Source organism: Melospiza melodia, chromosome 3 (assembly GCF_035770615.1).
Source record: "Melospiza melodia melodia isolate bMelMel2 chromosome 3, bMelMel2.pri, whole genome shotgun sequence".
Classification (NCBI taxonomy): domain Eukaryota; kingdom Metazoa; phylum Chordata; class Aves; order Passeriformes; family Passerellidae; genus Melospiza; species Melospiza melodia.
In genome coordinates, this window is record NC_086196.1 from 99,976,215 (window position 1) to 100,003,700 (window position 27,486).

Here is a 27,486-nt window from a genome sequence, read left to right on the forward strand (position 1 = left end):
AGAGCGCCTCCCATCTTTTACTTTAGTCCTTGTGAGATTGAGTGGCGCCAGGGATCCAGAGCTAGCCAGATTGGACCCCAAAGGCCCCAGGATGAAATCTCCGAACTTATTTGTGATTGGACCCTTGCAACCTGTGAATGTAGAAGTGCCCTCTGCCCCACTCCCAGGCAGGGGTTGTCCAGTGCTGCCAGAGTTTAATATTTCATGCATGGCTCCTCTTTAACAGGGAGAAAGGGGGATGGATGACAGCTTGGAAAGAAGCAGCACAGCAGCCCTTAGCAATGGCAGCACAATGTATGTCAATCGTCAGGGCCTTTTCCAGGGCATTAGTGACAGGTCTGAGCTGGGCTAAAGGTGGAGCCTTTTGTCTTGCTCTCTTAGGTGTCAGCACAAATCTTCCCCTTTGCAGAAATTAAAATCTTCCTGATAAGATCAGGAAAACCCAGTTTTCTTCAGTTCTCTGTAGTTCTCCAGCCAGTGTGGAATGCAATGTTCTGGGGACACAAGGACTGGGAGCCATTGGAGCTTTCCCTTGTTCAGACCTTTGTATTTGCTGTGGAGGTGTAACTTTTTTCTCCAGCCTTCTGTTACTGAAGGCAAATAACATTCTGTCCCTGGAGTAAAGCAATAAGAGCAATTAACAATTAGGTTTTTTTAAATGGCAATTCTTGGCATTTTTCCTCCTGCTCCATGCCCCACATCTTGATTTCTCAGATTCCTGACCAGTTTGATTTCCTGGTGGTTAAAAAAAAAAAAAAAACAGCTTGGACGGTATCCCAAGATGCTTCTTCCATCTTAGAAGAAAGCTTGTTTGCTCCTGAAAGCAGAAGGGCAGCAGGAGAAGAAGGGGCCATCACTTGACCAGTTCCCTGTTGTAATCCTGTTGTTGATACTGTGAGTGAAGGGGAAAAACTGCACTGTTTTTACAGTTCACCACAGCAGTGATCCCAGAATCATACAAAACTTTTGGCTTCTGTGGAGCTAAGCATGGTATAAATTAATGTAATGCCTAAGACTTGCCATCCTCTCTCAAATCTTAGATGGAGGCTTCAGGTTCATCATCCAGTTCTCTGCCATGCAGGGAGGTTTGTGTGTGTTATGACAGAGAGATGGCAGAATGGCGGGACAAAAAGCCCTTCATGTTTTTGTCTCTTTTATGTAAATACATGCTGCAGATGGTAGAGGTTGACAGACTTCCCAGTAAAATCTATTTAGCATTTTGCTGTGATATCTGTTGTCATGGTGCTGGTATTCTGGTAGGATTATGTTCAGGAGAAATTTGGAACTGCCATAATTTTATGAGTCTACAGGGCAGCATTACACCTGCATCAGTATTACCTTTTGATATGAAACAGAGCATTAGGTAATCTAAAAGCTCTGCTTGAGTATCTGTATTAAATATTGAACAGCCAAGGAAAACTCATGGGAGGAAATGTCTTCTTTCCAATACTGAAAAAAACCCCAACCTACCCTCAAACCTACACACTATTCATTGAAGCTGCACTGCACACAAGTACTGAAGAAAGTTTTGTCTCAGCCGTCCTGATGAAGTGAAGCATGTTGCGCAGAAAACAGGCAGTGACTTCCACGAATGGATCCCTGGGTTATCATTTCTGATGTAAGTTGTCTTATGCTTTATCCAGTGTGTTTCAGGAAGAGTTTCCAAGAGTTTGTACCTGTTCACAGTGGGGGGCCTCTTCTGGTGCTGTTACCAGCTACTGTTACTGTTTTTCAGGTTGATACCATCTTGTACTGTATTTATATTGCTTTCCCACACAGCTCAGGGCAGTTTTTGAAAATTCTGTGTTTCTAATTCATAATTAAGCCAGCTCACCAGCATTGCAAGAAAAAACGACAAATTTTTTGAGGGAACTTGAGTCATCTGTATGTCATCTGGTAATTGATCTTGTGTGTGTCTTATCGCTGAGAAAATTTAATGCTTAAATGGGCATTTTTCTTCTATGATCATTGGACCCTTTGCAGATATTGGTGGGTCGTTATTGAAATATATGGGCTTATTATCTGAGAACACAAGAAGAAAGAAGGAGCAGAGGTCACAGCACAGTGTTTAAAAAAAAACAACAACAAGAAAACTCAGACACAGAGTCCGTTTCTGGGAAGGTAGAATTCAACCTCACTTCAGACATGGAAAGAGAAAGGGTCATACAGGCAGCAGGGCACAAATAAATAATTGCAGGAAATATGCTACATATGGTGTATGAACTGTGTAATTCCAAACGAGAAATCATCAGGGCTACAAAGAGGAGATTTAAGTGTCTGTTAAGTGAGGAAAAAGGTTTTCCTACTACTCTGCCCTTCTTGCAATGCTTATATAAAAGTACGGGGGTACTCCTCTGCCTCCAGAATGCAGAGGATAAGCTAGTCTTTAGGTCATTAAATTGCTTTTGTGATAATGTCAAAAGAAATGTATCAGAAATTCAGTGAGGCATCAAGTTTGGTTTGTGACTACTATGTACATAGCATGCTTGTTGTCACTGCAGACAGTGATTGCTGCATTCCCTGTGATTGCCTGTTGAAAACTGAATCTGAGGGAGTCCTATTTTTGTTGTCCCTGGCCTTTGTATACTCTGTTCTTGCCCAGAGAGGGTTGCTGGATTTAACTGCTCACGGAAAGCCCCATCCAGCTCTGTTTTGTGTAGTTGACCAGTGGGAGTTCCAGCTGTAAAGCACCTAGCTGCTCTTTAATTCAGGTATCACAATTATTATATGATCGGTTTCTGTCTTCAGAAAAAGGACTCTCTGAAAATAAAAAATGGTGAGGCCTAGAGTTATTCAGATACTTAAGCTGTCACTTAGAATGATAGGGAAGTCCTCTTAACTGCAGTGTGAGGGTGTTGAGCATGTGCTGAAGAATTTCACAGTTTCTAAGTTTAAATTCCTCAGATCTTGTGTGGCATCACTGGCCCATCTTTGGACTGCATATGTATATTGCATTTGTGATATGCAATACAATTCTAAAGTAAAATATCACAACACCATTGAGTATTTCAAACAGTTTCAACTGGAGAAAATTATGTCCCGCACAATGTAAAAGCTAATCTTAACTGATCTATATATCGATTTGTAACTAGAAAGATGGAGAAAATAACCCAATTGATCAACATCAACATTAAAGAATGTGGAAAATCTTTTATATCTGTTATATGAAAAAGTGCCATTAGCTGCACACAATGAAATAACAGACTATCAAAATGACATCAAACTCAAACATGGAATGTCTTTTATGAAAATACTGTATAACTGAGATTACAGGGTAAGCTAGAAGTATTTCTATTAGAAAAAAAATGGAAGTGAATGTACTGTAGGGTGATAGACTGCTGGTCAAAGGCATCACTGTGGAGATTATTGTAGAATTTTCCAAAAATAAAAGAAAAATAAAAGCAGTGATGTACTGTAGTCTTGGTGCCACCAGGATCTGGGGAGTCTGCATGGTTGGTGGTTTTAAGACAAGATTAGACAGTGACCATGGCTGAGCTGGATGTGGCTAATTTCTCTCTGTGGCTCTGGGACGGTTTAGGTGACCCCTTGAAGCTGCTTCGTGTCACGTATTGCATCATTTTTTCGTGTTGCTGAACAGGATACGTGGGGTGAGGCAATAGAATGAGCTTTATTTCTCAAAAAGGCTTGTAACCATGAGGAAGTTCAGTACTTTTACAAGCTGTACACATCTGACCTCTGTTCTGCTGCCTGTAATTTGCTGAATTTGCATTAGTTAAGTCTCTGCTTTATTGTTGATGTCTTTTCTCCTGACTGCAGTGTCGCTCCCCTGTCTCCCTCTGCCTTTTCCTGTTTTCCTCTTGTTTCCTGCCTGATGCAGAATCTCTGTTTCATAGTGCAGGCCTTGCTTTTGTCATTTGTCTGTGCAGTTTCCAGCCTAGGATTTTCAGAAGAGTCCATTAAATATTACAATACATGCAGTGGCAGTGGTGAGGCTGTATGATTTAGGGTCTTTTTAGTACAATGTAGAGAAGAATGGACAGAATGAGCCAGTGGCTTTGCATTAACATGGAACCTACTGTGATGCAGAATTTTGCTTTGGTTTAGGACAAGTTTGGTTTGATTTTGAAAAAGGAATGCAGTGCATTGGTATGCTGAGCTGTTATGACTCATTTAATTACTTTAATTAGTTTATTGTTTGTATGTTGTGTTATGGCTGTTAGTCACTGAAGGTTGTGAATATCTCAGCATTCACTGGATCCAGGAATCCATAGGCATACTGCTGGTGCTTGATGAGCGCAAAATACGTGAGGGTTCAAAAATGACCAAATTACCAACATTAGAGCTGTGATAGGATTCAGACTGCCATGTGCAGCTCTGTCTTCAAGGTTGGCTTCTCTTCCAGTTTAGGAAGTGTGTCTTACTCAGCTATACTTCCTTTTCTCCTGTACAAGTAAATAGTATGCTAAGAAATCTTTCTCAGGAACAATGCAACTGAACATTTTGGGCTCTGTTTTCTTTTGGGCAAATCTCTAAGCCTAATAGAAAATACAGAGGCTGGAAAACTACCTTTCAAAAGATTTTAAATATACTGTTTAACATACAAGTTGAGAAGATTATAAAATTAGTAAAATATTGTATCTGTTATATATGGTACCCAGACTGTGAGATGATAGGTCTAGAATGGAGCAAAACTACAAGTTTATTTCCATTCTTTATTGATGTCAGAAAATCAGTGTTAAAATCAAATGTTAAAACAGTTGATGGAGTTTCTTGTGTGTACACTTATACGACCAGAACCATTTAATGTATATGACATTGGCAGTAAATAAAAGGTGGTGCGACTGAGGGTGTGCAGTTAAATCAATAACAATGTAAGACTGGAATACTTTTTGGTGTTGTGTTTTGGGGTATCTAAGCATGGTGTGCCAGGGCTTGTGTCACAGGGCTGTGGCTTTGAAAATCCCACCCCCTTTCTTCTAAGAGACTTAAGTTAAAAGAGTCTCTTTAATGGCATATGCTACTGAATCAGACAATAAATGTATTATGTAATTCATCCACTCATGCCATTTAACCTACTTTACTGTTTGTATGCACGATGTGCTCCATGAATACAAAAAGGGGTTTTACTGAGGTCACTGAAAGTTGATTGCAGTATTTGGAGATACAATGGAAATAAATGAAAGGTTTAGTTCTAAATTATTTTAGTAGTAGTTTGCTGCAGTAGTTATTTGATGCTGCATTGGACTTCTGCTTTTTCAGCCTCTAAAAGCTCAAAATAACCAATAATAATTAAAATGCTAATATGTATGTCATGGGTTAGTGAAGTTGAATAAATGCTTCTTGGCCTTGGGAACTTCCATACTGAGGGAGAGAACAGGCCTAGGTAGAACAAAACACCATGGAAAGACTAAGAAATATTAAACATCTCTATGGTACATATTTTCTCTAATTATTTGTAAAGTATCAATTCCATACTATTATAAATGGACTCTGTTAAATATTGCAATTTTGCTTATAAGGAATGATACCTGAATGACCACATTTCTGTGAAAATACAGCTTTGTGTTTTACGTTGCAAGCTTCCTACTCTCTGAGTGCTGAAAAGAAGTACGCCCTTATTGTAGGTACAGATTTAATATGTCATCAGTGTAAATTGTCTGTCTTCATAGTCTTTATCTTACTTGATTCTGAGCATTATATTTCCATACAGAGGAATATATGGTAAGGGATCCTTGAGCTTTGCAGACATGAAGTCTTCACAGAAGAACCAGAATTGTCAGATCTAATTATTATTATATTCCTGGTCTCACAGCAATGTCACTGAGCTGATTACTGTCAAGCTTTAGGTTATGTAACACTGCAGTGCTACAGTTAGCCTTAATATCTGGTTCTCTTCTTCCTTGCCAGCTCTTCACACCCCTATTCCTTTTCTTTGGAGGAGGCACAGATACATTAAATGTGTCTGCATCAAGAACCTGAAAAATAAAATAAGCCACTGGGATGAGGAGGTGCCCTGTGTTTTGTCATGGAGTCTGAGGGATTGATTACATTTGTTCCTATCTAACTTGACTTTGTCATCCAGCAAATGTGGTAAACTCAGTGCAGAGCCCATAATCTGTTGCTTTCTCTGGTGCTCACCCAGCCTTGCCCTGCAGAGCTTTTGGATTGCTTTCATCCTCCCTGCGGTTCCATCAAAGTCAGAGCTATTATGTCTGGAGGCATTTTCTCCCAGCAAAACAAGGAGTTTGAGGAGCTATTGGCTGTAGCTACTTCATGCTTTGGAAAAACCAAATGTAGTCAGTGATTGCACTGTGACTTAAAAAAATGAGATACCTTCTATAAACCTTATAAGCACCATTTTAGCTGTTCTTTTTTCCAACTCAAAACAAGCTGAACTTGTGTTCAAAACTTCAGTTATCTCCTGGCCCTGCTCCCTTGGACCAGGAAGTATCACTGGCAGAATTTGGACAAAAATGCTGGATATCTTAGGCCAGGATATACTAATGTAATTATGCAGTGCTTTCTCTATTTTCATTTCTCAACTGGAATGCTCTCCTGGAAAAATATTCATTGGAATATGTTGCAGTTTGTTTGGGGATCCCTGGGGAGTCTGTAACACTGCAGGAATATGTTTTGCTTCTTTTGGAACTTGAGCTTTTCTTGGAATGATTCCCTTCATTGCTATTGGTCTGTTTATTTTCTGAAAACAGGAAGGGAAATATCCATGTTAAACTTATTTCCCTGTTTCCAGCTCTAACCATGTACATATCTTATAATTTTAAAGGGCCTTTCCCCAAGTTGTGCAGGGCATGTTATAAGAAAAACTTACGGAATTTTTTCCATTGGACAGTCAGCTAACTATAATTACTGTTTTCCCAAGGAAAAAAATACCTTTAAGACTTCAACTCATATTGTTGATAGTGAGTCACAAGGAAGTAGAATCTACATTTTCATGTTTGAAATACTTTATCAGGAGAAAAAAATGTAACACCAAATTATTTTATTTAGCAAAAAAAAAAAAGTTTCATTTTGTTTCAGAGTTTCTGGTTGGAACCTTCCAGATTTTTTTCATGGTCATTTTTGGCTGTTTTCTTCATTTTCATTATTTTTTCCAAATGAACATCCTAATCCCAGACTTCTGTTGGTCTGAGTCCAGTTTCTAGATTGTGAAAAGTATGTTTCATGCATGTTTCAAGGAAGAATAGCTAGTGGAAGACAACCTCCAAAAGAAGCATCTGATGATCAGCCAGGATTCCTCCAGCCAGCCTTCTCCTGGGTAGCTTGCTGCTTACTTCACTTGTCTTCTTAATTGGTTCTGGATGGCTAAGAACAAACTTGGAGGCAGCAGTGCCACTGTGAGGGACTAGAGCTTCTCACAAACAAATCCAGGGGCACTCAGCTCACTCTGCCTTTTCTGAAAACATCTAAGGAGGCTGAGATTTCGTTCAGTCAGAGCAGACTTTCCTGTTCTGAGGAGATGATGCAAGCTGAGTGGTGCCGTCCCTCAAAGGAGAATGAGTTTTACTCATAGTCTATAATTTACTGCAAACTAAAAAGCCCAGACTTGAGAAGATGATGAAAAACCTGGAAAAGGGGATATAAATGATTGGGTTTGGGTTGTTATCCCTAAGGATGAAGACTTTGTATGGAGCGAGCAACTTCCCATAGGGACAATTTTTTTTTGTTTCATGTCAGAGTTGCCATATGCTCTCTAAGTGAATTTGGATTTTAATGATAAAGTGTTTTTGTTTTCATGTGCCAGCAAGGTTTGGAAGAAAGTTTAAATGTATAAAAGAAATGCAAGTTTCAGATTGAAATGGAAAGGTATAAAAAAGAACATTGCTTTTAGGAGTCTGAATCAATCTAACATTTTTTGGTGTCCTGCTATTCACTGTAGAATGTTGAACACTTTTACATAGAGAGAGGATGTATTTCTTTAAGGACAGCTGGTTACGTGAAATGTTGTTTGTCAGAAAAATCAACTCAGTGTGATTTTTTTTATTAGCACTGCACTTGAGAAGTGTGTGCAAGGTGAATTGCCTACTTGACTTGCGAACAATGAATAATTCAGTGGGAGCCAGAAAGTCAAATGAATCTTCCCAAATACTTTCTGTCTTCCTACAGAATAGACAAAAGTGAGAAAAGGACTGCTTCAGTGATTTAACACTTGCCACTGAAATGATCTGTCCATCTGAAATAATTTGTAGTCTTTTATAGTATTTAATGAAACAATATTTAAGTACAGGTTTCAAAGCACATTACAAATATGGATTATATGTATTTTCCAAATGCTGGAAATAAATGCGGGAAGAAGAGGACCTTAAGTTTTCCAAAAGGTCATATAGCAAAGCAGAGGTAAGTAGGAGTAGATCTGAGATGCCCAATCTGCTATCTGGAAGAAAAAAAACCCCAGCGACAACAACAACAAAGCAGAAGTTGGCTTACAGCCATTTGTAGTGTTTACAACACCTGGGCATTAAGAAAACTGAGATGAGAACCGTGGGAGCAAAATGAAACCCGAGATTAGAGCAGATCCTCTATTTTCCTAAATCTCCTTTTTGTTGCTCTGGGAAGATACATCTTGAGTGCTTGCCATAACACAAATTAATTCTGGCTTTTTGGAAATATGAAGAGCCCCTAAATGCGTGTGCAGCAGGCACTGTTAGTATTAATCAGAGATTCATCACTTCTCATATGAAAGAAGTACAATTTCATGATGGAAGCTTTTCTGTTAAATTTTTTTCTGTGGAAACCATAACATGAATTTGGTCTCAAAGTCTGAACTGAGTAATTTCCATAGAATTTGCATGCCCATTTTTGATTGCCTGCAGTGAGAATCCTGAGCAAATTATTTTCTTCTATGAACTGCTAAACATTTGTCTCATTGGAAATAAACTAGGAAGAGAAAGAAGTATACAATGAAGACAGCAGTTTATGGGAGTCTGTGGAAATCTTTGGTGATAGACTAAATCCTAAATATGTTTTTGCTATTTTCAGTCCTTTGAGGTATGGGCTGTTTTCAATGAGCGTGAATAGAGGAGTCCCCATTAATATTAATGCAAGTTATGTATGTGTACTGGGAGCAAAATATACCCTAAAGTCTAATTATTTTATGCTAGTAATTGGACTGAAAAGATACTTCCTCATTCCTGGCAAAAAAAAGCAACAATCATTCATAGAATTTTCAGCAGGATGAAAATTTTATCACTTCATTTAAACCAGCCTCTGCTCTGACCCAGTGGGAACTAGGAAAAATTCTGGTACCGAAATCCCTGCTGTTGCACATGCAACTGCAATTAATAATGAGTTTTGTGTTCTTCAGGAACCATTTTTCATTGCTCTAGGCAGTGAATAAATAGAGAGGCTTGTGACAACTTCAGACCACTTGGATGACCTGATCCCTTAAAATCAAGGCAGAAACCCCTTTCTCTCTAAGATTTTTGAAAAAAAAATTAATTCTGCAGATGTGCTTTAGAGAGAGGCTTGGCCAGCAGTCTGTAGGACAGGCTGCTGGAAAACATGGGCAAGGATGTGAAAAGCCTCTCTGCTGAAGCGGGTTTTGAGAAAACCCATTAAGAATATTCAGACCACATTTCTCTGTCTTAGTATCAAAGAGTGGTTTGGGTTGGAAGGGACCTTAAAGACTATCTAGTTCCAACCCCCTGCTGGGCAGTAACACCTTCCAGAAGACTAGGTTGCTCAAAACCCCATCCAGCCTGGCCTTGAACACGTCCAGTGATGGAGATGCCTTGTGCTGCCTGTCTCTGTGTTGTCACTGAGGAGAATTTCCTCTGTGATGAACTCAGCATATTAATGCTTGTCTCAGTTTCACGGGTTTTTTCTTTCCCTGTGGGCTCTGTTATGCTTGGGCCAGCTGCGTGTGTCCTCACCACTTCACTGTGTTGGCTCTCCTGCCTACAGTTTCATATGGGATGTGATCCCTTTGCCAAGTCATTCATCATCTGGTGTCTCTCTTCTCAAGGAAAGAACTGTAGGCTTTTGCTGGGGGCATATGGGTTCTATATGCTGCTCAGGCTGAGCACTGGACAGCTCAGGAGTTCAGGTGCAGAATGGTACTGTTGTGCCAATTGATGCCAATCCTCATCCCGGATTCTGGGATGAGGTGGGGAAAGTGCACTGATGTGGATATCCCTGGGCACCAGCAAGCCCTGCAACTGCACTCTGCAGGCTCCAAGGCTGTGATGCCTTATGAAGGCTGACCTAGAACACAGACTAGATGGAGCTAAAGAATAAAGTAGGTATTTATTAAAGGCCTCAGTGGATACATTTTGGGCAGCACAAGAGCCTGACCAGGGCTACACTCAAGATGAACCTAAAAATGGTCACAAAATGGATGACTGGTCACAAGGTCTCACACTTTTATAAGTTCTGGTCCATTAGCATATTGGAACTAATTGTCTGTTTGCAGCTTTAGTCCATGAAGTCCCATCCTTGTTTTTCTCTCTTAAGTCCGTGTTCTTTATGCTCTTGGACCTGAAATCCGGATCAGTTGTCCTTGGTTCCCAGTTAGAGAAGGAATTGTTTTATGTACCTACTCTGTGAAGAGAGCTTACCATCCCCTAATATGAAGCCCAGACCCACACACTAAAGCAGTACAGAATCTGAACAATATAAAAGCTTAATCTGAGGCATCAGCTGGAACTGAAAAAGAACATTTGACAGTTAAAAGACAGGATTCTGATGTACATGTCTTGACAAGGATCAAGTACAATCTTCTGAAAGTATCAAAACAAAAACTAGTTTGGATAAAGGCCAGAACAGTAGGACTCTGGCTGTTTCTTTCCTTTTTGTAAGCCAATCCCTTACTTGTCATTTCCCCCCACCTTTCCTCTTATTACAGAAAGTGTTCTCTAGAAATGATTCTGTTTTGATGTGCGGCAGATGGCCTGTCCTTGGCAGGTATGCTCTACTAACCCAGTGCTGTACAGCAGTGATACATAAACCTCTGCTGATTTTGTTAATGTGGTTGGTGATGGGGATCCATAAACCTCTGAATCTAGGCACTGAAATAGTGCAATTGCAACCTGCACAGCTCAATCATCAGTAGCTTCCTACTTGGCTGGGAAAGGCAGGGATGGGAGCAAGTTCCCATGTCTTTTCTGTCATGTGTATTATGGTAATTAAGTAGCTGTGAGCAACTGCTCTGCTTTTGGTTGCATGAGCAGATGTGTGAATGTCAGCAGCAGCATAATTGCCATTTTCCCTCTGTCAAAAGACTGACTGGCTTCTGTTTTGTATCTGGCTTCTAGTTATGAAATTTCCTCAGAGAAGACACTGTGCAGCCCATGTACTATCCACTAGACAGCTCTTTAGGAAAATCAGTGGTTTGCAGTTTTTTATCTTGTTTCCGCTGCAATAGCAGCAGACCTCTGAAGATGTTACGGATGGTCAAGAAAGGCTCACTAATATATCACTACCACTCATGTGAACATTGAAGTTTAAGTATTACAGGTTTTAAATACTAGAATAAGCTGAGACTTCTTTTGGCAGTTGTTGCTGTATCACTCCAGGCAGGCAGCTTTGTAAAAAAATAGCCTTTGTTCTTTGTTAAAGCTAAATGGATCTTCTGCAGTTGTCATTACCACCTGGTTGGAAAGTGTTGACAGCAGTGGGCTGTAATCCCTCCAGCAACTTGTCAGCATGATACAGTGAGGACCCAAATCAGGGCAGGGACCCCAGGAGCTGCTGGAGGAGGGGTGTGTGGTGTCCTGTCTGTGCAGAGGTGCTCCCTTTCATGGTAGCCAAAACAGCTGTTCTCAGCTTTAAGCTGCATCATTTGATCGCAGAGCAGGAAAAGCAGGGAAAAGAAAAATTGTATTGAGCAGTGACAGTGCAGAAGAGGTTACGAAAGAGAATAATTACATTCTGCAGGACACTCTGAGTGTTGTAGTCAGGAAAACACAATCAGAAGGCACTTCGTGTGCTTTTTGAAACCAGTTTTGAGAAAGCCTGGATTCTGCATGGTGGAGCCAACTTTTACTTCACTGACGCCTCCTGTCTCCAGGTTTGAGGACTGACAGCAAGTTTTAAATAATTATTTTAATTCAGACTTTCTTATCAGATTGATTTTCAGCTGAGTTCATGCACTGCATGTAGGACAGCATCACTGACGCTAGTCTGCCTGCCTTCTCTCCCAGGGCTGTGATCCCGTTTTAAGTCTGGAAGCTGCTCTTCAGCTGAGATCCTGGTAACAATTTTCCTACCTCTGGATCCAGTGGGGACAAGCTGCTCAGAAGGAGCAGATGAAGCTGAAGTAAACCTTTATTCTAAGCTCCAGGCACAAGGGAAGTCCCATACAGGTCCTGCTATGGTAACCATGACTGAATGCTGTCCTTTGATTTAGGGGTCAGCTATTTAAAAGTGTCTGGGTTTTTGACTCAGAAGTGGTTTAGAAATGGAGTACAGATGAAGAGCGAAACAAATAAAATAAAGGACAGGGCAACAGGCAGCTCTTCAATGAGACATTAGGGAGGATTTGCTGTAACATAGAAGCAAAGGTAGTGCATGCCAGTAGTTGTGTGAGAGAAAATGCATATTATAATTTTCCAAGCTGATGGTCCAAGGTGAGTGATGAGCTATTTAGATTAAATTTGAGTGGGAAGGAAGCTCCCACTTGGAGAATGAAGTGAAAGTATGATGAGTTATAGGTAAGGTCAGAAGCTGACTTTTAATTGGAGCATCACTTTGGTGACCAAGGGGTGATTTTTCAGCATATGCTGCAGACTTAGTTTTAAGACTTCATCCTGCTAAGTATACTGCTAGGCTTGACATAGCTAATAGGAAGAGTAAGCCTAGGTTGAGATTTGCTAAAGAAAATGGAAGGGGCAGTGGTAGTTTCCCTAAACTACCTCCACAGGTGTATTGCAAAGCCTTTCTAATCCATCCATATGGAATATATTGAAACAAAGTCTATAAAGCAAATTTGCATCTTTACAAAGGAAATACATGAAGTTAGAGGTGAAGCTGCTTCAAGTCGTGCTTTATGACTCCACATGTGTCTGGGCATTAGCACAAATATTCACACATTTACAAGAAGTCTCTTCTGTGTTAGGGTGAGTCAAGGGGACATTTCTACAAAAAGAATAACTTCACCTTTTAGTTGAGTTTTCCCATAAAAACCAAATTCAGCTGATTTTTCTCCAAGTGGTATTTTCTCACAGTCCTACATATCTGAAGACTTACTTTGTGAAATAAATTAACTTAAAATCAGCAGTTAGAGTAATCTTTAGCCTATGAGCACTCCTGTTTTCTTGAGATGTATCAGATATTCATTGCTTGTGTGGAAGTAGCTACTGTACTAAGGGAATCACTAAAAAGGTGGTTATATGAAGGTGGATTGTGTAGTATATATCTCCTTATAGGACCACTGAGTTTTGGAGTAGGTGGGAAGTCCATTGCTAGATGACTACCCTGGTGTATAAGAAATGGTCCAAAGTTACAAGTGATGACAGAGTGAATAATTAAATTAGAAGATTCAGCATCATATGAGCATCTCTCTTCTTTGCACAGACACAGCCAAAAGGTTTGCAATGTCAAATGTGATCTGGGCCTGATTTCCATTTAAACTAAAACCCTTCTTATACTGCAGAGAGGGTGCAAATATAACTTAGACCTACTCTGGTTATCACCTCAAAGATTTGTGGTCCTCTTTGTAATAAGTAAAAATCACTCTAAAAAAGACTTTTGCTGTTGAGGAAGAAGAAGAAGGCAAGTTTGGTTTTTTCCAATCATAATGTTTTAGGAAAGTCATATCTGCAGTACTTGGCAAAGGAATATAAGATAAAGTTTCTGCAAGTTGCAGTTCTCCTAATTTTGCAGCTAGGTAGGATCTGCAGTTGATAATGACCTAAATACAAAAGGCCCAATTTTATTTTCTGCAACTGGGCATGCTGTTTATACCCACATAAGGGGTGATTACTCTGATTGATTTGGAAAGACTGACCATTTCTTTGACCCATATAACTGGTGGGACAGCAAAGTGCAAAATTTACCCATAAGCTGCCGATGAAGTGTCCTTGTGATTTGCAGTCTCTGCAAATTTACTGGAAAGACTAATGTATAGTTATAGCCCAACTCCAGGGAATTTCTTTGTTACAGAGATCTTTGATTTTGTAACTGAAGTGACTATCATGGCTATCTTGCAAGAAAATGTGGAAGAAAATATACTTTACTTTGTCTTTTTTTGGTATTATGTAGAATAAGAAGAAGTTTTACATTCCTCTGGAAACTTCTTAAGATTTCAGAAATGCTCTCATGCTGGCTTGTCTAAGAAGTGGGAAAAAAATTTGAAACAGATTGCTGAGAATAGCCAGCACCTGTGATAGTGTAGATCCTGATATGTTTCTCCTGTCCAATTGAAGAGAAAGGAGAGGTATGAACCAGTTTGCTTGTTCTTGAGGCAGAGCACAGAATATCAAGATATGCAGGGCTTTTTCCACTGTATCAGTGTTTCCACTTAATAAATTGTATCCCGGGCAAAAAAAAAAAAAAAAAAAATGGCAAAGAGGGCATGATGCTATGAAAATTTGTTTTACCAAATTGGCATTTTCTATTGTAGACCATCCATACTCAGCATTGATTTTACATTGCAGCTTGACCAGCTCACTTGCATTTCAAAGTAGAAGCTGGAGGAGCTATTGATTGCTTAGCTGAACGGGTTGACTATGATCTACAGTCTCCTTTTATGCATTGATTCCTTGTCTCTTTACTCTCCGTATCCTGAATGTCTCTGAACTGTGAGAGGGCTGCTAAATGGACAAAAATATTGATTTCCTTTCCTCTTCTTTTATTTTCAAAAGCTCCTTATTTACCAAGAGCAGAACTAATATCAGGAAAACAAAAGATTAAAAAAGGCAGAAGAATGGAAGTTTTTGTGTATTTTTTAAAAAACATACGAACTTGGTTGAAACTGGAGTCCTGTAAGTTGTGTTTTCATCAAGAAAAGTTATTTGCCTGTATGAAACCTTTGAACTCAGGCTGTTCAGCTTCATATTTTACTATTGTCTGATCAATAATGAACTTTTGGGGTGGTTTCCTAAACGGCTCTACCTCTAATATTAGGATTATCCATGATTTTTGCAGAGAAGTTAATAAGCAGTCCCAGCTATGCCAGGTTTTAATGCAGAATGAATCAGTAAGTCTTTTGTTAGAGTTTTTTGTACAGTGTTTTGTTCCTATTTTGTTCTCCCACAAGTGTGACACATTGTCATACCAAGTTTAGAGAGACAGAGGAAAAATTCGGGGAACATAAGCTGGAGTCAAAAATTAGGAGACATGCCAAGAGGGATCACTGGAGGGACAGCATTAGTGTCCACACATTTACATATCTGCTGATGATCTGTGTAAGCTTAAAACATGTTTGGGATGGCAAATGGGGCTAGTTAGGGAAAGGGTAAAACTAGAACTAGTCCAGAACATCCAAGTGTGATGATAAAAATACCCAGGAGATCCTTGATATCCAGTGACATTGTTTCAACTAGTAACAAAAAAGTAAAAGCAACGTAGAAGGATGCCTAAAAATAATGAAAAAGAGCTATTTTACAGGGAGTGTTACTTCTGTAAATCAAAGCAATTATCATGTTGTCTGTGCTCATCATTGTGAAAATAACCATTTATAAATAAAGAGTGATACAAGTATTTTATGGAAGGAGATGCACTTTTCCTTTAATGAAATATTTGAAATGAAGAAAAAAAGGTTCTTGTGTGTGGTGGTGTTCACAGGGGTCCCAGGATGAGGGAAGAGATGAGAATCTGACTTCATGTTTCAGAAGGCTGAATTATTATTTTATGATATATATTATATTAAAACTATACTAAAAGACTAGAAGAAAGGATTTCATCAGAAGAAAAGAAAAGGAAAAGAATGATAATAAAAGCTCGTGACTCTCAGAGAGTCTGATACAGCTGGACTGTGATTGGCCATTAATTAAAAACAACCACATGAGACCAATCAAAGATGCACTTGTTGCATTCTACAGCAGCATATAATCATTGTTTACATTTTGTTCCTGAGGCCTCTCAGCTTCTCAGGAGAAAAATTCCTAATTAAAGGATTTTTCATAAAATGTGTCTGTGACACATGTGTCCTTTGCTTAGATGTGGTAGGGAAAGTTCTGTTGATAAACTTCCAAATTTCTAAGGATTTTTCTCTAACACAGGATTTATGCTGTAGTAGCTGCTACATCTTTGCTATAGGGTAAGTCCCTGTACAAAACACTTGCCAGGATGCAGCTGGGGAGAAATTTGGAGAAATTGTTATGAATAATTCTCCAGAAACATCTACGTTTAGCAACAGTGTCTTGTTGCTAGGTATGGAGAGATTTATGCGAGCCTTTGAAGTCATTAGTTTGCTTGAGAGGAGCAGTTCTCCTTTTATTAGTAAGGATTGGATGGTCAGTGACACTCACAAGCCCTCTAATATCCCTGCTTGTGCTTTCTGGGCCACGAAACAGGCTCAAAAACTTTGAAACTGAGCAGATGGATCTAAATCTGTCACAACAAATGGCATCAATTTTCTGCATTGCTGTGTATGATGGGTTGACCCTGGTCACATGCCCGGTGTGTGCCAAAGCCGCTCACTCCTCTCCAGAGCTGGAAAGGAGAGAGAAAATATAACATAATGAAGGGTTCATGTATTGAGATATGGATTGGGAGAGATCATTCATCAAACATCATGGGCAATACAGGCTGTAGGTAGAGATATGAGTTGAATTTATTACACTAACCAAATCAGAGCAGGATTATGAACCCTTAAGAACACCTTCCCCTCACCCCTCCCTCCTTCCCAGCTCTACCTTCTACTCCAGCAGTGCAGGAAGACGGTCACTGGTCAGTTTCACTGACCATAACCCCATTCCTGTGAATCACCTGTGGTTTCTTTGGTTGCTCAGGGGGGAATTGTTTCTCCATGCCACTTTAGGGGCCTTTCCACAGGAGACAGTTCTCCACAAACTTCCAGCCTGAGTCCATCTCATAAGCAGCTGCTGAAAACTGCTGCAGTGTGAGTCCATCCCATGGGCAGCAGTCCTCCCAAATCACTGCAGAGTGGGGTCACTCTTGCATGGTATGCAGTCCCTCAAGGACAGGCTGCTCTAGCGTGGTCTCCTCTCTCCATGGGCCTCTCACTGGGTCACAGCCTCTTCTCAGGCACTCCCAGCTCCTCCACAGGCTGCAGGTGGATCTCTGCATCCCCATGGATCTCCATGGGCTGCAGGGCGCAGCTGCCTCACCATGGTCTGAACCACAGGCTGCAGAGGAATCCCCCCAGCTCTGGTGCCTGGGGTACCTCCTGCCCTGCCTTCTCCACTGACCTTGGTGTTTGCAGAGTTTTTCCTCCCATATGTTCTCACCCCACTCTTTTCTGGCAATTGCAACTGCACAGTAACTCTTTTTCTTTCTTCTTAATTGTGTTATCACAGAGGCATTACTACAGTTTCTGATTGTCCTAGGCTTGCCAGTGGCAAGTCTGTCTTTGGAGCTGCCAGGGCTTGTCTCTGCCAGACATGGTGGAAGCTTCTAGCAGCTTCTCACAGAAGCCAGCCCTGCAGCCGCACTGCTGCTAAAACCTGGCCATTCAAACCCAGTACACTGTCTGAATAGTGTTTAGCAGCCTCTTTATCCCTGGTTATCATTTCATTTATAGAAATGAGCTGTCCCCATCGCCATTTGAAAGTAATTCAGTTTTGCTTTGTTCATCTGACTTGCTGCAGTTCAAGTAGATCTTTTCTTTTTGCTAGTGAGGAGCTTCAGTGTTACTACTTTTATTTTGTAGTGGAGAGTCACACAAAAATGGATTACTTAGCAGCTTTAACAGAGATGTAGAATGCGAGATGGGTGATCCTCTCTGACATTGTATTTCTCTAATATATACACCTCTCATGATACAGATGGAATGGATAGTAAAATAAACATATTTGTCTAAGAATTTAGAAATCAGAGGTGAAAATATGCACCCAGTAACTTAGTATTGGCTTTAGCCACAAAGGGATGTCATTTATGAATAACACCCCTAAGAGCTTGTGAATGCTGAATGGGACATGCTGTCCCATTCTCATAGCTTGCTAAAGGGTTTGTCACTGAAATAGCGGGAAAAACAAAAACTGTCTAACAACATTTTAAATGTTAGAGAGTCAAGGTGTTACTTTATTATTTGGCCAAGATGTATCACAGAAATCATCCATGCATAGCCTGATTCTGCAGAGAGAATCATTCCATGACACATGACAAATACTAGATTTTTCAGATTTTTTTATACAGTCAAAACTCATAGAAACAAGTTGGGTCAGTGTTCATTGGTCTAAAGTTGTGTAGTTCTTAGTACTTGGTGTCCTATTGTATCTATATTTCTTTGCTTCTGATGTTAAGTACATCTTCATTATTTGATTTTCATACCAGTCTTTTCTGGAGGAGATGTCTTCAACTCTGCCAGAGGTAGAGTCTGGGGTAGATGTTCATATATGGCCACTGGTGGCTCTTTTCTTTTTTGGGCTATTCCCAGTCTGTTGAGATGTTAAATTTATCAGACCTTATCTAGAGGCACAATGCCCTGGAAAGAAACTTAAAATTATTTTTCCCCAGGGAAAGGCAAACAAAATCCCTTGACTAAAGTTATACAAAAATTTTTAAACTGGTATGTTTTCCAACAGGTTGGATGTGCTGATCACTGTCTCAATTGAACTTTTCTGCTTCTCTCTTTTGTTGCCACCATGTTTCTTTGGATATGAGAAATTAATGCTGCCAACAGTCAGTACAGCGTTCCACTATCTGAAGATGGTTTGTTTGGTGATGCCTTTGTGCATCTGGACACACTGTCCCAAACCACCTTCAAGGGATGTTGATCTTTAGTACAGTTTATAGGGCCTGACTCCAGCCACCAGCCTGACTTCTTGAAAAAATACAGGCTATTGGTTTCTGTACTTCACCCTCAGTAACAGACCTGTATTAACCCTGAGGCTTTAGAGAAAAAGGAACCATTACTTCCTTTGATTCATCAACTCACTGCTATGTGCTTGTTGGTTTTTAAATCCCCCAACATGCTATTTGATGTCATCAGTTGGGACCACCTTCTTCCTCTGGAATTTGATTCAAATTCTCCTGTTTTGAAGTTCTTGGTGTTAGAGGTTCAAGCTGTAGGTACTGTTTCACTTTTGTACACCCACTGGTATGAATGATTTAGCAAATCTGTCATTTATGCTCAATATAACAGAGTCATTTAACTGCAGGATCTCATTGGTGCAATTAACCCTGTTCCTTTAAAATGAGGAGCTGATTGTCTTGGCATTCATGGGAGCGGAGAGCATAGTACAGTGGTGCAGTTCCTTGCCCTTCCAGAGCAGTACTGCAGTCAATTGATTATTTTGTGAATTGGTTTTGCATGCAGTATCCTGCTGGTTTATCATCATCCAAGTGACTGTATGCACCATGCAGAAGTATAATGAAAATCAATACTAGAAACCTTTTTTCCCTTGTAAATAAAGCCATCCATGGGCTACCTTTGATACATGACCTTCATTCTGGTTACAACACAGCTAATAAATTTTTCATAATTTAATTTTATGCTAATAAAGTAGATGCTCAGGTTCTGATCTGTACTTAAACTTGTATCCTAATGAAAAAGGAAGAAATTACTTAGGAATGAAATAAACAAAAGGCTGTTATTGTGGATAAATAAACCTAATTTTGAGATGGTAAAATTCATGCTATATTTGTAAGAAAATCTTTTTGTTTCACTGGGTTCTAATAAATATCATACTTCACAGGCTTGAATCATTTAGTGGCTGTTATCCAAAGCCTGTCCTATAAATGCTGCTTTATCTGCTTCAGTTAGAGAAATAAGGATTTAAAAGCTGGTTTGATGTTGCATTGTGCGTGGGAATGAGGGCTGGGTTCCAAGTCTGAATGTCACACAAGCCGATGGGATTGTGCATGTTACAAGATGAGAATGTTTTCCAGCACTTTGCTACTGTTACACATGTAGACGTGTTCTTTCGTGCATGCGTTTATGAAACCTTGGTATGGTACTTAATGCCTTTGTATTACTGGGGACGCCTACTCTTCTTTCAGAAGTAGAATCAGATGCAGTCCCTCTCCTGATCTAAACTACATATGAAAGCAGAAATTTCCTTCTTGGGAAAAAAAAGTGCATTTTTCTAACACAGGTGCCCAGTTAGCAAGAAGACAAAGATTTTACTGAGTCAGCTGTGTGCAGCCCTAAATGGGCAGTTTTCCACACAGATCACTGGATTTGCATGATCATTTTCCAAATTTGTTTTTTAGGGATCTTTTTTTCTGTAATATATGGATGTTACCTGTTCTTGGGCTCATTGCTTTCTAAACATATCTTTGTAAGGAAAAAGGCTAATTCTTACCTTGTGCTGGTTAAGATCATGCTGCGAGGCAGCTGACTAAGGCAATTTGTAGCTCATGGAAAAAGCTACCAAGACCTTTTCCAAAAATTTCAACTCTTTTTTTTTTATTCCACAAAAATGCCTCATCTTTTCTAGTTTTAATTTTATTACTTACTGTTATTTGCAAATATGAGGAAACTCCCTTTGTTTTTGTGGTGAAAAGGAGGTTCCAGAATTTCTGAGAGTGTTCTGTCTGTGGATGGTGGCATCCTGTTACCCCTTCTCCAAGTGAAACATTTAGAAAACAGCCTGCAGAGTGGTTTCAGTTCAGTGAAAATTATGCCTCTTTGAGGGGTGTATTTCCCTTGTCTCAGAAAATTATAATGTTATACAAAAAATACACCATGTTGTATTGTGAAGATGGAACAAATCAGACAAAAAAGATGATACTGAAGAGGGAAAACAGCCTGTGCTATTTCTGCAAATTGCTCTCTCTCTTCCTCTCCATTGTCTTAAAAGACAAGCCAGGGCTCCCCAGCATTGCTTTTTAATTGGTAGGAATCCTTTTGTACTTAATCCTAATTCAGTGCCTTAATGCAGGCAGGTCCTGCAGAGCCAGCAAGCTTACATGGGAGCACAAACGACTGAAATCTTTTTCTCTGGCATCCCTCTGCATGAGGCTTGTCTTCTGTTCCTAATTATGTTCTCTGGTGACAGCTTGGGGTTTGCAGTGGCAAGCAGAGAGGCAGGGGAGAGGCTGGGAGCGGGGAGGCAGAGCGACACGTGTTGCTCTGTCTCCATAGCATCACTGAGCTTTGTCTTAGAGCTGTCAAACACTGTGCTTATAGCTTTCTTTACTGTGTGCAGTGACCTGGTGCCATGAAGTACACCTTGTATGGGTCCTGCTTAGTCACTGTCCTCTTACCAGGTTATTTCATATTAGATTTTTTCTTTACTTTCAATCCATTCCACTTTTAATGAACCTGCACAAGTATTGGGAGCACACATATAAGTGAAAGAACTGATTCAGTATATTACCACTTGATGCTGTGATAAATAGGGATGATTCATGCTGATAAAAATTGAAACAGTAATCAATATTGATACTGTAATTAATATTTGGGAATAATAAAATAGTTTAAAGTTGTAATGCCAAAGAAGAGAGGGAGAGGAGGGGCTCCATCTCCCACCTTCCCAGCAGATGTTCTCGAGGACCACAGGAAAGAAGCCGAAGGTGCAGTTGCTAAAAATGAGCAAAAACATGGTTGGGTCCCAGAAAATGCTAATTATAAGGGATTTATTGCCTTGATCTGTAGATGTAGTGATACGTTAGTCTTGGCTTACATTGTAGTGGCTTGGTGCGCATGTGTAACCCAAAGGTGAATTAAAGGACGCAGATGAAGACTGCGAAATGAAGATCAGATGACCCCCAAAGACTGGTGCGACCACCAAACCGAGTGGTGGCATATGTGCGGTAAAGGTGGTAATGAGGGCGGAGATAGAGATATGACGAACCGAAAATGGGAGGAGATGGTATTTACACATGGCATAAAAGGGGGAATCTTTACTTGGCAAGCTTGTACGTGATGTGGCAAGGGGCCCAGAACCCTGCCCTTCGTACCCCGCGGTTATCTTTTGCTTATGCACTATTATTGGAACTAAATTTTCCCTTATTTTAATCAAATTGTATTGTATCCAATTTCATATTTTTTATTTTAACTATTCAATTAAAATTGCTACTACTGTTATTATTGTTTGGGTTTTTTTATGATGGGATAATTGGGCAAGCATAACGATGCCTTTAGTTAAGGAGGTAAAATTCATACAAGTATATTGGTAGAAACCTTTTACACTGCCTTTTCACTAGGGCCATGCTGTGCCCTATCCTACTCTCTGTGAATTAGTATTACGTTTCCGGGGTTATAGTGAAACAATAGAGATGTGAGGAAAATAGCTTTTAGCCCCCATCAGTTAGATTCCAGTTTCACCTCTGTCACAGACACCTCACTGAGCACTGTCTCTTATGCTCATGCTTTAATTAACTGAGACAGAAAGATGCCTCCAAGAATGATTCAACTGTCCTAAGATCTGATTGAACCTTTGGATGAATTTCTCCTGTGTTGATTTTGACTGACACTATATATATAAGGTTGCTATGACACAGTAGTGTAACTCATATGTATGTATTTTTAATCTGAAATGCCAAAGTCACACATGTAAAAGTTGTTCTCTGAGTTATTAGATTTGTTAGGGGGTCTTACTGCCTTCTTGTATTTAATGATTTTAATGGTTTTAATAATTTTTCATTTTAATTCCTCTTAGGTCAGATTTTTTCTTTTTCTCTCTCTCTCTTTTTCTTTTTTTTTTTCTTTTTTTTTTTTTTTCAATTAAATGTTAGTACTCTTCATGCTGTCTTGTTGTCAGGTGTTAGGCTAAAGAGTGCAAAATAAGTATGCCAAAGTTGACAGCACCTTTGCAAGGTCTGTGAATATGTTACTAATATTACAACTCCAGTTACACCCACTGAGTGGTTTCCTTTAGGAAGGCTCTTTTACTTGGGTACGAATAAGATGGTTATGGTCTGACATTTGAAGTTCCTGCCTCCAAAGATATTTGCATGTTTAACTTTTCTTATTTTCAACAGTGCTTCCTTAAATGTCTTGTGGATTTGTGGTGCATAAAGAAAAGGACTTCTGAAAATCTGTGATGACTTGTGTTTTATAACCTGTGTTTTCATATCCTATACTTCAGCCAGTGTGGTCAGTTTAGTGGCTTTTTTGCCGTATAGTTTTCCTTACCAGCATATTTATTTATCACTTGTTTAGTGCAAGGATAATCCTTGAAAGTAGATCATTTTACAAGACATTTTTGAGAGCCTCAGAAGTATGATGAAAGCTCACAAGACCGGATTTTTTTCTCCCAGAAAATTTCTTTGGCAGTGTCCAGTCCTGCTATAAAAAGGCGAGTCGGGGGGATTCTTTTTGATAGATTTTTTGGATGAAAATAAAATTACAAGACTGCCAGCACATGTACAGCCTCTATAGGAGTCCTTCACCTCCTGTATAATGTTGTGGCATAAATAATCAGATTGTTCCTCCCTATCAACCAGGAAAGGTTATCTAATGATCTTATAATGCCCTGGAGAAAAATCTGGAAAAGTAGAAGTGTGGTTGAGACCTGCTTCCTCACTCTGACAAATGTCTACAGCTTGGAGCTGTGACATATTTGGAATTTGTTAAATAATTTAAGCTTCTATTTTGGTGGCAATGGAAAATACAACTGTGACAAGAGGACTCATTATAATAATGATGCCTGGAGAGGGGCTCACTCTTATGCTGATTGGTTGGTGTCTAAAACATGTTCAAGCTGAGTTTTTCTCCAGATAGGTCACTCTGTGGGAGTCTCTTCCCCTCACAGCTGTTGCAGTAGTCCTGGAGCTTTCTACCTCTTTGTAAATTCTGACTGGAATCAGTCCCTGGTTTAGAAGTTGCAAATGAATGACACAAATAGTGTGTTTTCATAACCCTTATCACTCACGAAAACAAGTCAAAAATAAGCTTTTTACATGTGTCAAGAATGCTGAGGTAAAGATGTAAAAATTAACCCTTCCAGGTGAGAAAAGCTGTGCAACAGGAGGGATTCATCCGAAGGAAGCGAGGATATAGAGACATCAATGACATTGACATCAACATGAATGATCCTTTATTTACAAAGCAGTGGTACCTGGTAAGTTCTGAGAGAAAATCACAGTAATCATAACGAAATAATCACAGTAATCATAACTAAATCATTCAAGTCATTCTACGCAGTTGCATTATTTTCCAACAGTTCTTTCCAAATGCAGGACTTGGGAATGGATCCAAGGCTCTGTTGTGTTGGTTTTAATTGTACTCCTTTTATATTGGGAAGATCCAGCACATTTCAAGAGATAAATTTCTTTTCAGTCAATGGAAAGATCCTTAGAAGGCTTGAAAGAGAACTGTATTGATGTCGTGTGGGCGTTGCTGGTGTGCTGATGTGACCCCTAGAACTGCATATGAATCATGTCTTTGAGTTGTTGCTAGGTAAAATATTGTTATGGAATTATAACAAAAAATTTAAATGTATTTGCTAGCAAAAGTTAAAGCTTTTCTTTTTTTATGTAAATTTGAATATAATTTGGCAAAAAAAGAAGAGCTGAAAATGGGTGAATTTTGGCTTAAGCTAATGTCAAAGGAAATTTGTATTTTGCTTAATTGTTTCAGGTTTTTTGTGTCAGTTTTTTTAGAGTGAGAAGTCTTTAGTCATGAAAGAAAAGTTCTATTTTTACTTGGAATTGAAATGATTTTTTAATTTAAAAAGTTGACAAAGTAGTTCTGGCCAGTTTTATTGTTGCAACATATTTATGATTAAATACTCAGTAAATACAGTACTGCCTTGTTAACTTAAGAAGTGTATTTTTGCTTAAGAGTAATGTTTCTTCCTCTTAATCCATTTCTTATGTTTCATTAATCCACCCAATATGGCTGCAGGTTTTTTTTACTTCCTGAGGCAATAGTTATCAAATGAATTGGAGGCACATTAGCATGGATGGGATTTTATCCTTGATGAGTCGATAAACTGAAGTGAGGATTAAATCACTTACCTTCTGGTAGTTAATCAAAATGTTGCAGTGATAAAAATGACAAAAATTTAGGAAGCTATACAGTAGATCTCTGCTTTCAAGAAAAAGTATGTCTTGCTCATAAAAAAGTCCTCTGTAAAATCAGTTGTTCTAACTTTTTTCTTAGATTGATCCACTGGCTGACATATTAAATGGAAAACTCGTTTTTTGGGGTCCAAAAGATTCTGTGTTTAACCAAATCTTATAAACCACAAAAAATTGAATTTTGCCAGTGTTGGATTTTGTCAGGTATTTTTTGTTGTTGGGGAGTTTTTAATTGTTTTTTGTTTGGTTTGGTTTTTTTTTTTTTTTTTTTTTTTTGTTGTTGTTGTTTTTGTTTGCTTGGTTGTTTTTTTTACAGCTGCATTATTGCAGTAGATATGATTATGGACAGATGCATACTCCAAAAACATATGGAATATGTTTTCTGTACCAAAGATGCATGCAAAGGCATAAAGGGAGAACCAGTGATTGTGGAAATATGTCAGTCAAGTAAAAAAAGCTTTTTTGTTTTTTCACTGATGTATTAGATTAACACTGGTCAAGCAGATGGGACTCCTGGACTTGACCTTAATGTAGCTGAAGCATGGGAGCTGGGATACACAGGGAAGGGAGTAACCATAGGAATTATGGATGATGGTAAGTGAAGACTGAGTACTAATTTAATCCTTTAGGTAGACTTTTTTCATTTAATTGAAGTTAAAAAAAAAGATTAAAAAGTAATAATCAATTACTTGTAGTGGTGAGACTTCCAGCCTCTGTAAATCCTTTGAGATCTTCAGGGAAAATATGATACAAAGATAGGGGTACTGAGGAATGGATATCCAAGCATTAGAAATAGTTTGCAATTATCATTCAGATATCTTCCAGGTCACGCTGTAATGACTATTAAACCTAAGGAGAAACTCCCCTTGATTTCTGTAGGCACTGACTGGAGGAAGAAATTGCTGTACAAAAAATACCAAAGAAAATGTTTTTTGGATTACATTATTTTCAGTCATCATTGATAGCGGAAATAGTTAAACATTTTCATACTGAATATCAGTGAAGATCTGCATATTAGATGTATTGCTAGTTTCAGACTAAGTTCAGGAAAGATGAAGATAAAAGGTACAGTTGAAGTTACAGCTCTTCTACTTATGGGTTCTTGCTGAAGTAAAGGAATTCCATGCAGTCTCTCAACACTCTTTGGAATAAACTTTGAATGTTTTCCTTTAATGAGGCTGAATAAAATTAAAAATAAATAAAATGTCTGTATCAACATATGTTTTCTAGAGTCAGCTGAGATCTGTCCTTACTTATTTCTGTTCCTCACTTGCTTACTCCTGTGGCAAGGTTTTTGTGGAAGTAAGAAAGTAGACTCAGACATCTGGATATTAGGAAGAAATTCTTTGCTATGAGGGTGGTGAGATACTGTAACAGGATGCCAGGGAGGTTGTAGGGGTGTTCAGGGCCAGGTTGGATTAAGTCTTGAGCAACTTGATTTATGTATTGGTGAAAGATCAATCTCATCCAAGAGATGACCTCTTGTGTCATGATTTCACTGATCTCACAGAGGCGAGACCTGGCTTTCAGATTAGCAAGGCATGACTGTCATGGGAATGATGGCAAACTATTTGAACTTTGTGTCAATAAAACTGATGGTCCATCAGATACAGCTTTCACAGAAGGGAGTAATTTGCCTTATAATTTGTTTCTAGGAACTCTAAAAAAGATGGCCTGGATAACAGGATTCTTCATAGAGGTTTTTATTTTCCATCTGCCATTTGGATCAGTAACAAGGGTCTCTTAAGGCAAATCTAATGCTAAGGACCTTACAGAATGAGAAGTAATCTTTCCATCAGAAAAACTGTGATGATGTGGTATTCTCCTTGCAAATGAAATAGATCATGTAATAGGGAAGTGATTAGAAAAACAGTATTGAGTGGTGCTGATGAAAATGTAGCATGAGATTGGTGGCTTTTGCTTTATATGTTTTAACTGGCTTTGTAATAGGTCATCGTATCCCAGCTAAGTGTAGATCTGCCACCTTTGTTACACCATCCACTGGGATTTTTACATTTGCCATGTATAGAAAGATGCCATGCAATAGAATGAGTATTCTATTATTCTATTGCCATTCTATCATTCTATTACAATAGAATGAGTATTACACACTTAGAATCTTTAGCACGTTACCAAAATGTGGAGCCTATACACAGATATTTGCTAAAATTATTTAATCCAATATTAATCCTTTCATGCATATAATCTGAAATGTTTGCCTTAGTGATCACCCCAAGTCTACTCTAGGTAATTTTCTACTTAATTTACATTGGTTAAAAATACTCATTTTTCTATCCTGTACTGATCCAGTGCTTACTAATCTTGTTAGTTTGGTATGTCTTGAGATGACCAAACTCATACAAAGATAAATTGTGATTTAAACCTTATAAATAAATAAGATCTAGTCTACAAAACAGTAAAGTTTGTCATTCAGCTCACTTTTTCAAATGGCATCTGGATTTTGACATAAAT

The 27,486-nt window shown here is 39.0% G+C and overlaps 1 protein-coding gene across 2 annotated transcripts in view; it reads left to right on the forward strand.

The window, feature by feature from the left end:
- PCSK2 (proprotein convertase subtilisin/kexin type 2) overlaps window positions 1-27,486 on the forward strand; it is a 103,042-nt gene that overhangs the window by 26,821 nt on the left and 48,735 nt on the right. For both annotated transcript variants that reach the window (XM_063152273.1, XM_063152272.1), the window contains exons 3-4: window positions 23,940-24,053; window positions 25,500-25,608. In XM_063152273.1, coding sequence (XP_063008343.1) covers window positions 23,940-24,053; window positions 25,500-25,608 — 223 coding nt within the window. The remainder of the gene's footprint in view (window positions 1-23,939; window positions 24,054-25,499; window positions 25,609-27,486) is intronic.